Source organism: Lates calcarifer, linkage group LG7_2, assembly GCF_001640805.2.
Source record: "Lates calcarifer isolate ASB-BC8 linkage group LG7_2, TLL_Latcal_v3, whole genome shotgun sequence".
In the NCBI taxonomy this organism is placed as follows: Eukaryota; Metazoa; Chordata; class Actinopteri; family Centropomidae; genus Lates; species Lates calcarifer.
In genome coordinates this window covers 11,033,883-11,049,755 of record NC_066854.1, presented here as the reverse complement: position 1 = coordinate 11,049,755, position 15,873 = coordinate 11,033,883, and the positions used below count along the sequence as shown (strand labels likewise).

At 40.1% G+C, this 15,873-nt stretch overlaps 2 protein-coding genes across 4 annotated transcripts in view; one reads left to right on the top strand and one right to left on the bottom strand.

Moving 5' to 3' along the window:
- The window catches only part of kcnh7 (potassium channel, voltage gated eag related subfamily H, member 7), a 64,408-nt gene extending 56,814 nt beyond the window's left edge, over nt 1–7,594 (top strand). For all 3 annotated transcript variants that reach the window (XM_051066018.1, XM_018701720.2, XM_018701719.2), the window contains 2 exons: nt 2,334–2,523; nt 3,748–7,594. In XM_051066018.1, coding sequence (XP_050921975.1) covers nt 2,334–2,523; nt 3,748–4,032 — 475 coding nt within the window. In that variant the 3' untranslated portion in view covers nt 4,033–7,594. The remainder of the gene's footprint in view (nt 1–2,333; nt 2,524–3,747) is intronic.
- A 46-nt stretch (nt 7,595–7,640) lies between these two features.
- Nucleotides 7,641–15,302, bottom strand: gca (grancalcin). Its single transcript, XM_018701728.2, has 7 exons — nt 15,047–15,302; nt 13,896–13,965; nt 13,474–13,517; nt 13,049–13,196; nt 10,053–10,166; nt 9,741–9,799; nt 7,641–8,768 (listed from the first exon to the last, which is right to left on the bottom strand). The coding sequence occupies exons 1-7, from the start codon at nt 15,257–15,259 to the stop codon at nt 8,742–8,744; spliced, it is 675 nt and encodes a 224-aa protein (XP_018557244.1). The 5' UTR covers nt 15,260–15,302; the 3' UTR covers nt 7,641–8,741.
- Nucleotides 15,303–15,873: the final 571 nt, after the last annotated feature.

Sequence of the window (15,873 nt, the reverse complement as noted above, 5' to 3'; positions counted from 1 at the left end):
TTCAACCAGGAGTCCAGTAGTATTATGGGAGTATGAGGCTAAATCTCATTTTAAGTATCAAATAAATCAGAATGAAATGAATGGAAATTAATAGATATTTTCAAACCCAGAGCTGACGTCTGAAGCACAAAATGTTCCTTTAGAGATGAGACTCCTGACCTTTAGATGAATAAAGACACCACATGTTTAGCTCCCATTCCCATAAGAGGCTTTTTTTTTCTTCAACTTCTTTAACTTTCATTTCAGAGCTCATCATACACACCCTATGATTCTGCCTATAATTGGATGAGAACTTGCACAGAGACATTTTAGGCCACACACTGGCTGCAGTCGTGTTAATGCAGAGAGCGGACTGTGTGAGCAGCTCGTGTGATTCTCGGCTGGTGCACTGATACAGATGAGGGGGAAGCAGACAGTCAGCGAGCGTCTATTTATAGCGCGCAGCCACGAGATGCAGACACATTGCAAAGACTCTTGACGTCACCGTGTGAGGTTGGAACAGTGGATGTCATGGTGAAGTTGCAGAGTTTTTGGTGCAGTTACAGAGAAAAGGTGGGAATGGTATTTCGAGTATTCTATGAATGTGAGAGCCGGTGAGCACCTGGCAAAGCGACAAGGAGGCTTTCCCCTCTACGCTGGAAAGTCTCTGCTCGCTCTGTTTGCTGTGTCTGTGTGTTTTTTTGCTGATGGACCGAAAAAAGGAGTGTGTGGAGAGAAGAGGTGATTCACCATCTCAGATACTCCATTTCATGATGTAACTTGCTGCATTAGATGATGACACACACAGTGCAGGTGTTTGGTATTTTAACCCCTCACGTACAGAAACATTCCAATCATCAAACCCTCATCTTCAGATCAGATGCATATGTAATAATCATTTATCCATTCCTATTGAATTATTCTAGCTCTAACAATCATCATGCACATCAACTTTCAAGAGAAAATCCCACAGAGAAACAGACACTACTACCTGGAACACTTAATCAAATACCATGAGGAAGTACTTTTCAATCACTTACCCTATATTTATTTTGCATGTATTGATGCTTTGCACATTAAAAAATGACATACCAGATACAACATTAAATCCAGCTTACACCTAAATGCATCAATATGAACAAACTAACAATATAATATATAATAATACAGCCATCAGTCATAGGGGCCATTTTTCCTCAGGACCTGCATTTTCGTTTTTGATATTTAAACTACATTTCTTTCTCTTACTAAAATTAGATTTGGAATTTTCACTGGTATTTTTGAGCGTTTTTACTCAAGTAAATTAACTGATATCTTTACTGAAGGAAAGTATTTGACTACTCCTTCAACTACTGACAGACACAAATGCCCCTCCATGCTATACAAACTCAGGTTCACTATTCATTTATCAGACTAACATGTCAGAACTCCTCATCATCCTGGAGGAGACACATTTCAGAAGCAACGGTCCAACTATCTGCAGTTGTAAGGTTTCAGTCTCCCCCTAGTGTTTGGTATTAGTAATTACCACCCATCCACCATCCCATAATTATAACACTGTACAGCATATAAGAGCAGGGGGTGTTTGTATACAGCTACAATATGCCCATAGTCCTACTTGTGTCTGCACATTGTTCATCCTGTGGAAAATGGGGCAGCAGATTATGAGAGTCATTATATTCATTACAGGGCGAACAGTCAGGGACAGCTTTTCTGATGCTGATGATGAGATGAAATTATTGAGCCCTGTGGGGAAATTAGGTCACAGCTTTAAAAGAGATGGAGCACAAACAACATAAGCACTGCAGAATAGTGGAAATTACACAAACAATAAATAACCTGGTGACAATTAAACATTCACATTTAATACACTGTACTGATTTGATACTGATAACATCACAGCAAGAGCTTTGGTGTTTTATAGGAGCAGTTCAATCATAATCAGTAATAATCAGCATCATTAGGTCTGTAAGTGTTAACACAACTGTTCCAGATCCAACAACCAATCAAAACCAGAAGAATTGTTTGAAAGAGCAGACTTCTTCATTTGGTTTACTCTGTGCACTCTGCATCTCCATTTCTGACATGAAGCTCATCACCTGTTTGTCATCAGCATGGAAGTCAGTACTGATTAGAAACAGTGAGCTTCTAAACAATCAACTGTCAAAACTCATTTGACTTTGAGGAAGTGAACTGCAGCGACAGAGATGATCTCTGTCACCACTGCAACATAAAACTGCTCAATGTGTCCTTAATCACTAACTTCTAACATTTGCAGTGAAATTCAGGAAAACCTCTTGTACCTAAGGTGTCTGACCACTTCCTCCATGGTTTGTTGTTTGTCTGTCCATCAGACTGGAATCTCAGATGACTGCAGACATCCAGGCCATCCTGCAGCTCCTCCAGAGGCAAACAGCAGCCGGCCCCCCCGCCTACAGCACCGTCACCTCCAGCCCGGAGTACCAGAGGCCAGCCGTCAGGATCCAGCCGGTGTCTGCCATCCAGACAGATCTCAGCCTTGGTCCTGCTCCGCCTCGGCCACAGGTACACCAGACAACAGGGAGAGGGATGACTTTACACTGCAGACATACTGCTCTTTATTAATAACTGACAAGAAACAACAGGCGTGTGCTACATGTGCAGTATTTTACAGCAGCTTTCCAACCTGAGTCTCAGGAAATTAATCTGGGACTATTTTTTTACATTAGATGGTTCCATCATCTCAAATGTGAGGATGTTCATAAACTGAATATGTCAGCTTCACTCTGTGAAACTGTAGTGAGCGTTTTATACCAAATGATCAGTCGATTAATTGAGAAAATGATCAGTCGATTAATCAATAATGAAAATAATCTACAGTTAGATGTAGCTGAATTCTAACCATTGTTTATTATTAAATGAAACCAGTTACTAGTTCTCATGCAAACAGTGTGCAGTGGTCATTTCATCAAAGTTATTCAACAAAGAATATGTAATCATTGCAGAGATCAGTACCTGACATGATGCAGAGGAAAAATGACTTTTAAAGAGTTGTTTTATTATTGAATATGGCATATTACTGTAAAAACAGATAATGCAGTCTGCAGTCTGACTGTACAGTAAATGCTTCAGTCATAAAGGATACAGCAGGGACAGTCATTGTACTTGACTGAATCAGTTTATCTTCTCTGTCCTGCATCCACCACAAGCTTGTTTCATTCAGGACACCAAACATTTTAACAGTAACCAACAGCAGTCGTTTCTTTCCACTGGTGACATGAAGTCATCAGAGATTATGTTGCAGTGCTGCCCACCTGGGTCAAGTAGTTAAAGGGCCTTATTATTAACACTGAATCCTTCCCTCTGGTTAATGCTGGCTGTGAAGAGCTCTCCTCTCACTGTGATTCCACAGACCTCATTCTGAGCTAATATGAGACTTCAGCAGAGTGAAACAAATCAGGTGGATATCTTCCACACACAGCGATCTGTGTTCACTCATATGCATTAAACTGCATTCTGAAGACTGAGCATGTGATTTAGTGATAATGTATGTAAGGTAGGAATTTAGCAAGTCACTGGATCTTTGCATTATGAGTTTTACACATTGAAACTCTGTAGAGAAAGACACAGTAAAATACCACAGACTCTGCCAAGAGTCTCTGTCACTTGTTTTTTGTCTGAACAGACACACACAGCTTGTAAAGGAGCTGTGTGGAGTCTGTTTCCTTTGATGTATGTGTCGTATGAGTCTCTGCCAAATGACTCATGGGCGCCCACTGTCTCCCTCAGAGCCCCGGCCCAGAGATAGCTCAGAACAAATCCAAAGAAACCTCCCCAGTCCTCCTCCACACAGAGACTCTTCCAGACGGGAACTTTGCTGGGCTGCTCGAGAGCGACACAGACACAGAGCAGAGACACACACAAAACAACACACGCTCTCTAGAGCAACAGCACCACCAACAGCCACCGAGGCTCCCTTCAGGCCGACAAGCTTCTCTACCTGATGTCCCCAGCAGCTCAGGAATGTTGGGACTCCACAGGCCAGTTTCTGACCCGGGGCTTCCAGGAAAGTAGGGCCCCCACCCCACCCCACAGCCCCACCCTTCGACACTGACTGAAGGTCTTCTCTCAAGCTTGACTCAGGGTCTAAGAAAGAGACTGAATATGCAAAGGAAAACAAACTGTAGACTTTCTTCCATTCCTTTTCGGAAAATCTCCCAGCCCCACCCCTTCCTACTCTCTGATTTAGATGTATAAAGTCCATTTATACAGAGGTATTTATACACTATATTATTAACATATGTAAAGTCATCATCTACTGTGTACATACTTCAAATAGAACACTGCCAGCAACACAAGGCACCTGATGTGCTTTTTCTAAAAAGAGATATGCATGTTTTTGTTCCTCATGTTTTCTTTTCTGTTGCATGTTCCTCACACACACTGCAACTCACCAGGCAATCAGGTGTGATCTTGGCATGCTTACAGACTACTGTAGCTATCAAGTCTCATTTTCTATGACTCTTCCCTCTTCACAGGGACAAAGCTACTTGAAACTCTTTCTTAGGCATTTCTATCTCTCAGCTTTGAAGTTCATCTTGTATCAGCAGCTCCAAACAATTGACGCAGTTACAAACTCACGAGGAGATCTGTCTGTATATTTAGCGTGCCTACTGTACACCACATTGCCACAACACATGAATATCACTTCTTAGTCAGTTCCAAATACATGACACAGTGTAGTAATAATGTGCGTAGAGGCCGTGTGGACATTCCATAGCACAAGACTTTTGTCAGCCTTTGAGAGCAATAATGATGAACCAGTGCAGGAAATACACTGAGTCTCGGTGTATTTCTAGAGTTTAATACACTTTGGAAATAATTTTCTACAAGCTAAAGAAGAAACAGAGAAACTCTGAACAGCATTTCTGTTGGGATTTCATTTGCTTGACAATATCAAAGTTAATGTTAAGATCTGTCTGTGAATTTAAAACTCAACCTTCATAAACAGAACATGGCAGAGGTTAACTGTAAATGTTCAAGACACTAAATGAATGAAGTAGATGTGACAAACCATGACATATAATTACCATATAACTGCCTGCATCATATCAATATTACATAAGCATGGTTGTGGGGTATTTACAGTTGCAGTCAAACCTTGTAAGGGACACTTATGTTGAGGCTGTGTTGGGATTGTAATGAACAACAACATGATTTTTCTGTGTCACAAAAAAACAAATGAGGGTGGTTGATAGATGTTTTCATGTGTCTTCTGAAAATACACCAAAATCTAACTGGTCAAATACAGAGCTAACAGCTAACATGTGGTTGCCTTCATCAGTTTAATCAGCCACTTTTGGTGACTGCTGACAAATGTATTTATTTTCTTGAATGGACTTGTGTTTTCAGGTCAGTCAACATGAGTCAGGACTTTTGGAAGGCAGTTTGGCCATCCCAATTGAGCTTTAGATGGGGTCATGATCTTGTTGGAAGACCCAGTCACATCCAACATTTAACTTTCTGGCAAATGGTTTGATTTTGTCCTGAAAACCAGAATCTTCCTTCTCCACTATTCCAACCACTTTCTGCAGAGCATGAATTCCACTGACAGCACTAGGTACTGAGTTAGATTCCTCACCTTTCCTCCCATAAATTTACCTCTTGTACCTCAGCTCAAAAAACTGTAGGGGACTTTTTGTTCCTACACTTATAATTCATGGTGATTTTTTTTGTGTGTGTGTGTGTGTGTGTGTGTGTGTGTGAGTGAGAGAGAGAGAGTGAGAGATTCTTTAATAACTGCCTGGACCAGTTGTCCCCAAGCAGAAGGTGATAGTTTTGGTTTACAGATGCTGAGACATCTGTTCCCAGTTCTTTGTACCTAATGAAAAACTAATTACACTCATGATCTTGGGACCTGAAGTTGCTATGACATTTTTGAAATCTCTGCCACCAATCTAATATCACAGTGAGCTGCAGCATGTATATTTTTGACCAGTTAGTTTGTCATATTTTCAGAAAACTCACAAATAGTGTAAAAAAGAAACCAAACATTATTTCACTTTTTGAGTACATTTCCCAGTCTCTCTGTATAAAATCCTCAATCTGTCTTGACATAAATGTCCCTTACAGGTGTATGTAAAATAGTTAAATTCTGACTGTAACTGTAAGACTGCTGGACAGAAAGCAACATCCTGAATCCTCTTCATAGATGGAGGGAACTCTGACTGTCCCATATAATCCTTTTTGGTTGCATGTTTTAGGTCTTCCATTATCTTCTTGAAAAGTACAATTTTCTAAATAAAGAATCACCACTAACAAACATCAACTGAAAAAATACACAAACAAACAACAACAACAACAAAAAAAAAAAAAGAGTTCAGCCTTCAATAGCCTTAGCTTTATTAGCCTGCTCTAGCCTTTACAAACAACATCAATCCAGTGCAACAAAAACCTGCTTCTCCACCGCCACAGATGTAAATGTACTCAACCATGAAACTGCATGACGAAAATGAATTAGTCATTTTAGTTTTCTAACGACACAGATTCCAACACGAGCTCATGTATTGCATGGAGACTGCACTTGACTAAATTATCAAAAGGTCTCAATCAGCTGTGTGTGACATGTATTGATACGTAAGGTACAGCACATAACTCATCCACAGAGATTTAGAGACAACCGTTAGACCTATTTTTCTAAAACAAAATATTTAATTTGCCATTATTTTTCTATGTACCTGATTTGTTCTTAAAAACCCCTGATGTTAGTTAGAATGGTGTGGACTGATGGGATGATGGGAAGACGATGAATGCAATGTATAGCCTCTCAATGTAGCAAGCAAGATTCAGTGACAGGCAGCACTTAAAGCTGGGTGTTGCATAGACTGTATGCTGTTTGAATAGTTTGTCTTGAACTGATATTGCACATTGATTTTCATATCATTTCTGCAGAGTTTCTCCACTGACTTCTCTCTCTGAACTTCCTCAGCGTGTTGAAACAGGAGAGTTGAAACCCAACTCTAAAACAAGTCTGGGCTTCATTTTGTCCCCTGACTCCCTCCACTGGAAACCCTCTCCCTCCTAACCCCTGGTGAAAACATGTAGAAGTGATGAAAGGGTTTGTAAGATGTGAGAGAAATGATGAAATGTTATCAGATGTCTAGATGAAAAAGCTTTGTTTCCTACACTTTATGGAAGAAGCGAGAAGTCCGACATATTGGGGAAACATTATCTGAATAGAGGATTAAGATGGAAGAGATAGAAGAGAAACCTTTACTTTACAGGACAATACCAATGTTTCCATTCCAGCAGAACGTGGGGTGCTTTCTTTGATAAGCTTTCTTTTTTCGAGCACAGATGTAGAACAAAAGTTGCTAAAGCCTAAGTCGACATGTCCAACGCCTGAAGAGTCGTCTACTGAACTTTCATGGGATTTGCAAACTTTTGCACAGAGATTAGAAAACTTGCTGTACTGGATATAAATGTCACTTTTTAAATCTAGTGCTGTTCACAATTGTTTTTATGCATTTTTTAAATGTTTGCCACTGTATTTTATACAATGCAACACTTAACAGCTAATTTGAATGTTTTCGTTCTGAACTATATTTAAAGAAATGAAATATATTGTGTAAATAGACTGGGGGAAATGCGCAATTGTATAAATTAATAAACAGAATGCATACTGATTATAAAGTGTTTATTATGAGTAACAAAATATGATATTTCTTACAACATTAGCTGTGTGCAGATTGACTTCACTGTAACCTTAAAGTGTAAAACCTGGCTGTGGAAACAAAAAGTCAGCATATGAACATACTGCAGCTATATGACAATACTTTAATATCTCAGTATCATTAGTAACAGGTATCAGTGTGGGTTTATATCAGCTCACAGTCACTTTGGCTTGTTATCAAGTTAGACATCAAGGTAATATGCATCTACAATCTAATGTAGTTAGTCTTAGATATGAGTTATATAAAACAGAAGTGCACAATATTTCCTGTATATAAAATACCATTAACACGGATAATACACATGAGAAAATGCACTAGTTATAATATAAGTTCAGAACTGTCTGAAGTTCAGTGTATCATGTTATCTGTAAATGCTGCTAACATTTATTCATTAACTATGATGCTGAAATTACTATGTTCTATATAAATGGTTTTAATACATTTGACTATACATTCAGAGATTATAATGGCACAATAGGTGGCCTCACATATCGGAACAATCCTCTAATATCAGTTCTCTTTTCATATTCAAAAATGAGAGACCTAAAGCAAAATATTCTGACTAGTTAAACATTACTGGTACATTAATTTCTAATTCAGAAATTCCCAAACTCCATCCCTCAAAGGTTTAATGTGTAAAAACATTTTATGTGATTGCAGCATTTTTCTAATTATTCTGACACTAATGTGCAATTTTGTCTGTGACTTTTATTTTGAAAGGCAAAAATCTCAATAGAAATTTAAAGATACTACAATGTATTATATTATAGAAATGTATTATATTCCCCTCTAATGTGGATACATACTGTATATGTGTGTGTGTGTGTGTGTGTGTACACCTGATACATCTTCAGCACATCCCTCTGTGACATACAAGACTAAAGCATTATGGCAAGCATTACAAGCAATGGGTACTTTCATGTTGCAGCTCATAGCTGCCGTCTAATTTACTGGCCTCCCTTTGCATTCCTTTGAGGCACTGTTCCAGAATCAGCCACTGATTGGTTGGTTAAAGACCCTGACCTCGTGGTGTGGGACAGACAGCAGCACTTAGATGGCCATTGTGCACAGGATAAACTGTTAACAGGAGGCACAAAGAGAGAGAATGTAAACCACAAAGTTGTTTCGTAAATCAACCACACGACCTCAGGAGGAAACACTCTTTAAAGCTGCACTGAGCTGTTTCACGTGCTGGCAAACTGCTGCAACATGAAACAGCTTGAAACAATGTCATGGGATGTCTGTATACTGAATAACACAGCGTGCCTGACACATTGGGAACACTTGGTGTTGTAGGTAATTATAACAATGGAGGAAAAGCAAAAGCTCAGTGTTAATTTGTTGGTGCTCCAGTGTTAATAACAAGATTAACAGAACAAAACCTCCTCCCTTCAGTCAGGTGGAAGCAGAAACCAAATTACGAGGGTTCAAAGGACAGTGGAAGAGGCAGGGTACTGTTATGTTTCTGTCTGCTGAAGGGAAGGTAGTGTGACATTTTTACACAACCCATTCTTTATACACAGTATCTAATTCCAGCCTTCCATTGTGAGTTTTTATATTTACAAAGAGATTAAAAATAATATCAAAAAGATGGACTGCATGTGCAAAACGGCTCATGTAGGTGTGTTTCCCATATCCTGAGGACAAGATATTTTTATGTACAAAATTCACCAGTGGGTCCAGTCCCAGTCCAGAATTAGAACTACTTCATCTTGCCTCAGATGAGCCAGGTCTGTGTGAAACTGATCACACTGTTGCAGTTGTTGCTCTCTAACCACTGCAAGACAGCAATGCATGACAGCTCAGCTCTCACCTCAGCCACCAGCGATTTACAACAAAGTTACGCAGTTAGCTTGGTGAAGCTGACTTTGAAAACTCTTATGAGCTAATCTCAGTTGTGAAAATTCATGTTCTATTAAGATATTAAATATTAAACCCCCCCCTCTCCCATTCCCAGTAATTGTCATACAGTCACTTTGAGGCTAATAAATCAGTCTCAAGCTGAAACTTATCTGAAAGAGTGGGAGCTACAGAGAGGATGAGACTTACATCGTCATACTGGAAGGTGACAGATCCCTGATGCATGGTATCTCTCCGCCTGAAGTTCTCTGTAACAGGAAGAGTAAACGCTTACGGCACTGAACGCCCACGATTTCAATAAAACTGATTTCACAACACCTTGGTGACACAGATTTGCGCACTGAGCCAAGCAGAATGTCACAGCACTTCAGCGATGACAACAGGGGAATACAGGTGGAGTGAAACCAAGTGCAATATCAAAAAGCATGCACACACGAGTGGCTGCTCACTGAACACGTCAGGTCATTTCTGTGCAGCACACATCGGTTTTGTGTTTGGTACCTGTGAGAGCTCGCAGTTTGACACAGCAGGCCACGTAGTCATCAAAGAAGATTCTTCCACTTTTGCTGTAGCGCTTCATGATTGCATTCAGAGCCTGAGGACTGATGCGGTAGCCTGATAGAAGAGAGAGAGAAAACATCTAATCTTATTCTCATTCCAACATGTGGTGATGTGGCCCTGTTGTTAGAGTGTCTGACAGACATCAGTGACATGACTGAACAGCCCTGAAAATATGCCAAATTGTATATGCATTTCCAACACCTGTAAATGACATGATCATATCAGCAGAGTCACAATCAGCAGGCAACTTCTGACATTTTTTTCCACTCGTGCCACTGAAAATAAGCGTCACACTGCAGGAGGCAGATACAGGGGAGACTGAATGGTGGAGGAAAGATCTCATGTTTTCAATGTGGAAGTGTGTATGAATCTACACAATACATGTGAGATGCAGTGCTATTATAGGCTGTAAAGCAATGTGACTGGATAAGGTTTATAAGGATGTGTCACACAGCTCAAATGATTTATTTATTATTATTTATTAAATGGTACGCACATTTATTGTTTAGGCCATGGCTGCCATTGTTTACTTGCAGTATTATGCAAATGTCTTACAGGCAAATATCATTATGATATTTAAGCGATTTAGTTTGGCCTATACACATAAAGAGTGCAGTTTTAAAAAGTGTTACAAAGTTTAATGATAAATAATAGGCCACCTGTCACTGTGGTAGGGACCTACTGATACACACGAGAGGGGAGCGCGCGCGGTGTTTGTGGGCTCATCAACCCACATTGGCGACAGGTGAGAAAGAGAGTGTGGTTTGGGGAAGACGCCACCGAGAAGAGGCGGACGCCAGGGAAGAGGGGAAAAGGACTGAACGCGGACATTCAACTCACACAATCCACTTTTCATTATTCACACTCAAATCAAACTGAATTTCTTGGAGTGGAGAAAGAACTGGCCGCTGGAACCAGGACGGAGGTCGGAAGGCACCGTTGGGTCGATGCCGCCGTCCCTGAGGAACGCGAGCTAACGCACTGGGTGAGTCCAAACACACAACCCCCTCCAGTTAGGAAAGTCATACACTCTCCCAGGTAAGAACAGGCCAACACGTTCACAGACAGGCTTTGTTAGGTGTTGGGCTAACCTGAGAAGGAGGGATTAGTTATGTCGTCGAGGCTAGGTCAGCTTAGCGCCGTGACAATTGAGGGCTCGTGTGGGATCTGGAACGAAGTGTTTGTGTGTTGTGTGTTTTTGTTTCGATGTATATTTGTTGCTTTGTGGCTAGTTAGCATTTTTGTTAGTATTTACGGTGACTTTTGTTCACTTGTAGCCGTCTGTGCTTTAGGGAGAAGGAATATGAGAGTATGAGACTCAACTTGGAGAAAGCTAGGCTCGTCAACAGGCGTCAGCTGACTTAGAGACATTTGCTGTTTTTTGTTTGTTTTTTTTTTTTGTCAAATGGGACAGTGGCAGTCGGGGAAGGAGAAGCTGAGACCTCATTTACAGTTCTGAGACACAGCTTCGGGTCAGTCTGTCATGGTAACCGGTACTGTTGATCTGCCTGTGAAACATCTGCACTAGGGACACTTGTGCCTATGAAAGATTTTGTACCTATCAAAAACAATGACCAAAACATAGTGTTCTGTTCCCTGGAGACTCCCTTTTCTGTTTTTTGCAATGAGAGATTCTGTGAGTGAATCCACAGGTTTTACTCCTTTTGACCTGGTGTTTGGGCATTAGGTTAGGAGTCCCCTAAAACTGTTCAAGGAACAGCTGCTTCAACCTGAGCCAGGTACTCCATTACTCCAGGATGTGTTAGACTTAAAGGCCTGTACCGCGGACATCATATGGGTCAGAGAAAGGTGATGCCTAGGCGTGCAAAGGTAGAAGCCTTACTCAGCTATTGAGAACGAAGCTTTGGGTCTTATCTTGGCCATCAAGCACTTCTAAGTGTATGTGTCTCACTCAGGGCAAGAAGTCATAGCTTACACAGATCACAATCCACTGTCTTTCTTTGCCAAAATCAAAACATCAAACCCAGTGGGTGTTTCAGTAGGTACTGGTCTTGCAGCTGTATAACTTGAGAAAAAAAAAGGATAAAGGACTGAAAATGGACATTCAACTCACACCACCTCTTTTCATTATTCACACATAAATAAAACTGAACATCCTGGAGTGGAGAAAGGACTGGCCGCTGGAACCAGGACGGAGGTCGAGAGGCACCGTTGGGTCGAATCTGCCGTCCCTGAGGAACGCGAGCTAACGCACTGGGTGAGTCCAAACACACAACCCCCCTCCAGTTAGGAAAGTCATACACTCTCCCAGGTAAGAACAGGCCAACACGTTCACATATTCTCTCATAGCAGATATAACAGTATCAGTATATATGTTGATGGAATAGTAAGCAGAAATATCAGACAGGTCAGAAATTTGGATGATTTAAGATGTCCCATGTATCTTGGTCACTATTCTAAAACTGAAGTTTTGTATTCATGTACAAAATAACTATATTAGCTATATTGTTTTCTGAATTATATAAAATGTTTTTTAAATGATTTTTTTGTGAATTTACATTCTACATCAGCTGAACTAACCAAAAACAGAAACCCATCATAAATCATAATTCAACCTGAATGTAAAATTTAATAAATAAATCTTGTAATAAATAATAAATCTAGTAAAAACTATTCTAATATCAATTTGGAATTTCAAATCCTATTAGAATAAAGAGTATGTGAAACACAAGTGTGAGGTTTTCCTCTGTTGAACTGTAAATGATAAAGTATGGATAGAGTGTGAGCAGTTTGTCCCTCACTGGTCTACTATGATCAACAGAATAAGTCAGAGACAGATCACACCAATCGGCACAGATTAAAGCCTAATTGACTTCTATTAGGCCTAATTAAGTGTCATTAAATGTTCCAGTTTTCATTAGATGTGTTATCAGGAGCTACTAAATATCCATCATGTTCATACTGTTAAGACTCACCCATAGCACCGATTGCCTGTGTCATCTCATGAGGCTCCACAGTTCCACTCCTGTCCTGGTCAAACATCATAAAGTTCTGCTTCCAGCCGTTCAGAGCCGTGAACAGCTCCTTAAACTCATTGAAACCCATCTTGCCTGTAAAGTCCCTCTGGTGAAAGGCTGGTTAAGGTTTAAATATCTGCCAGCACATAGACTGAAAGGTGTGCATACACTAAAGACAGCAGCTGGTCAAACCTGGTTCAAGGCTGAACCACACCCACTGTTAACATATTTAAACACTGAGAATGAATGGGAAGGTTAGAGTAGGAAATAGTGCTGAGCATATTACGGCCTCTAAGGCTTGAATCTGAGCCTCAGCTACAGTCAATTTCATTTCCAGACTGAGACAATTCTTTTTTCAACTTAACTGTCATGGCAAAGGATACATCAAGCATTGCAATCATGATCCTGCATGTATCCAGGCTGAAAGCTGTAAAGATAATAAGACCACAGTTAGGGTGTAACAGTTAATGCACTTTTATTCTAAAGAGTACATACAAATACTACCATGACAGTGACAGGTGTTCACTTTAAATCTGTAGTGATTTACAGGGATTTCCCTGAAGGGAAATGAATGAGCTATTATTAAACCACCTGATTCTCACTGCATGAGTTCTCTCACTTCTTCAATAATTTAGATGTATGTCATGTGTGATACTAATACAGCTTTAATACCTGGTATGTAAAGTGCCTTGCAATAATAAAGCAAATTAACTGAATCAAAACTAACTAAGCAGTGTAAAATAACTCATGGGAGTGGTGTATTCAGGAGTCGGTTGTTCTGTAGAAGAGAAAGCAGTGAACTTACGAGTGTAGCTGCCAGTGAAACCAGACTGAGTCAGACACCTCTGGAGTTCCTCTGCATCAATCTCACCGTCCTGTACAAAACAGGAACTGATATTCAGTCATGTGTGACTCTCGGAGTAATAAACAAAGTTCAGGGGAGACTGGCCTGCTGGTCAAGTGTGAAGTGAGGACAATGTAATCAGCCATGTCCCTGACTACATTAACACTCAAGTACTGTACTGTATATGCTGAGTGAAAATAACAAAAACAGCAGGAAAGGCAGAGAAAATATCTGTTTAAAGCCTCTCTAAAGTTAAGTGGTCTCAATTTAGTTATCTTATGTAATATGAGTCTAAGTCTGGAGGCATTTTAAAGATTTAAAATGTCTGAATGCACTACAGGAAGCTATTAACATTAGCATTTTCCTCCTCCATTAAACCAGTCAGTGTTTAATGTAAGTTAAGCTAACACTAATCAGTGGTCATCACTTCCTCTGTAAGTGGGAAGCTTCCTACAGCACAACCCAACTCTTAAAACTGTTGACAGCTAATCACAAATATAAGAAAATGTACATGTCATTAGTAATAACCCAGCAGCCTCATGGCCCACAGATAACTGTTTTAATATGAAAGACTGACTGTACTCGCTGCCATCAGCTTATGTCAAAGATAAGATCTACCCATGGTTCCACTGCGACTGGACAGATTGATTTTTCTTCATTAACACGTTTGTAGACAACAAGATAGATTCCAAAAACTATATACAAAAGTCATCCACTGTTTTACTAAAAACTGCTTACATGTTTCATTCTTAAATCCTAACTATCCAACTAAGAATCATGCTAGTCATGTCAATGTAGCAGTAGGTACCATACAGTTCTGATTTATGTATTACCCAATGCAGTGGTTCAGCATTTGAGCTGGTGATACAGAATGGAATCAAGTTAATACAAAGCCCTAACATGTCTCAACCATGATGCTAGTGAAGTGTTTAATGAAACCTGAAATGGCTTATTTCTTGCAAGTCTTGTTCTTGTCCAAACTTGAAATGCAAAAAGTGAAAGTAAGCCTGCAGTGGAAATGTGGCTTTTATATAGTCTGTATCTATAATATGTGCTCTTTTAATAATTCAGGAAGAGTCAGGAAAATCAAGTTGCAGTTTAAACGCACATACCTGGCCTGCTATGGCTGTAAAGTAACCCCACATTGGATCATTGGCAGCTGGTGGAGCACCATATGTGCCTGGATAGCCTCCACCATAGGGGGCATATCCTCCTTGGGGTGGTGCGCCTCCCATCGGCCCACCCATCTGCCCAGGCATAGGACCTCCCATGGGCCCTCCTGGCATTCCATGTGGTGGCATCCCCTGAGCTGGCATGCCTGGCATCGGCCCCCATACTGAGGCAGAAAAAAGATTAGAAAGGGAAATTTAAAAATATTACCCGTAAAACTTTTCATGAAAATGTTTTATTCTCAAATGATTTTATTAAACCTGCACAGGTGGTTCTCACTTAGATTGGTTACTTATTTATATTGCTATTGCCTCATTAACTGTAAGGAAAACATCTTTAAACTCTCTTCCTGTACGTTTTATTATATTAGAGCATGTAAGCACTGAATATTATACTTGATCAGTGATCTTAATCATGACATGCTGTACATGCAGCTGTGATGATGTGACCCTATGACCTCTGGAGGTCATGGGGTCACATCAGGTCTGCCTTTGGTTGATTGAGAGCTTGAGAGAAGGCACTTTATTCTAGTCCTACTTTTACAGTACTGAATCACTACAGTTAACACTGAAGAATCACACCTAGGCTTTGCTTATACTTACTCTATTTTTATAAATAATGTTTGGGCTCATATGGGAAAGTTCAGGCTAATTCTTTAGTTTTGAGTCTTATTTGTGGTCTTTGTTATCATACAAGGATTTCCAGGGTCAGTACGGTGATCTAAGAGGGCTTTGATAAGTAAACCACACTGTTGGTCAAGTCCTCTTTC

Coding starts and splice junctions, on each gene's coding strand:
- gca (XM_018701728.2), bottom strand. CDS start 15,259: ATGCCAGGCATGCCAGCTCAGGGGATGCCACCACATGGAATGCCAGGA. Junction 13,518..13,895: donor TTTCACTGGCAGCTACACTC/GTAAGTTCACTG, acceptor TTATCTTTACAG/CTTTCAGCCTGGATACATGC. Junction 13,197..13,473: donor TCATGATTGCAATGCTTGAT/GTATCCTTTGCC, acceptor GCCTTTCACCAG/AGGGACTTTACAGGCAAGAT.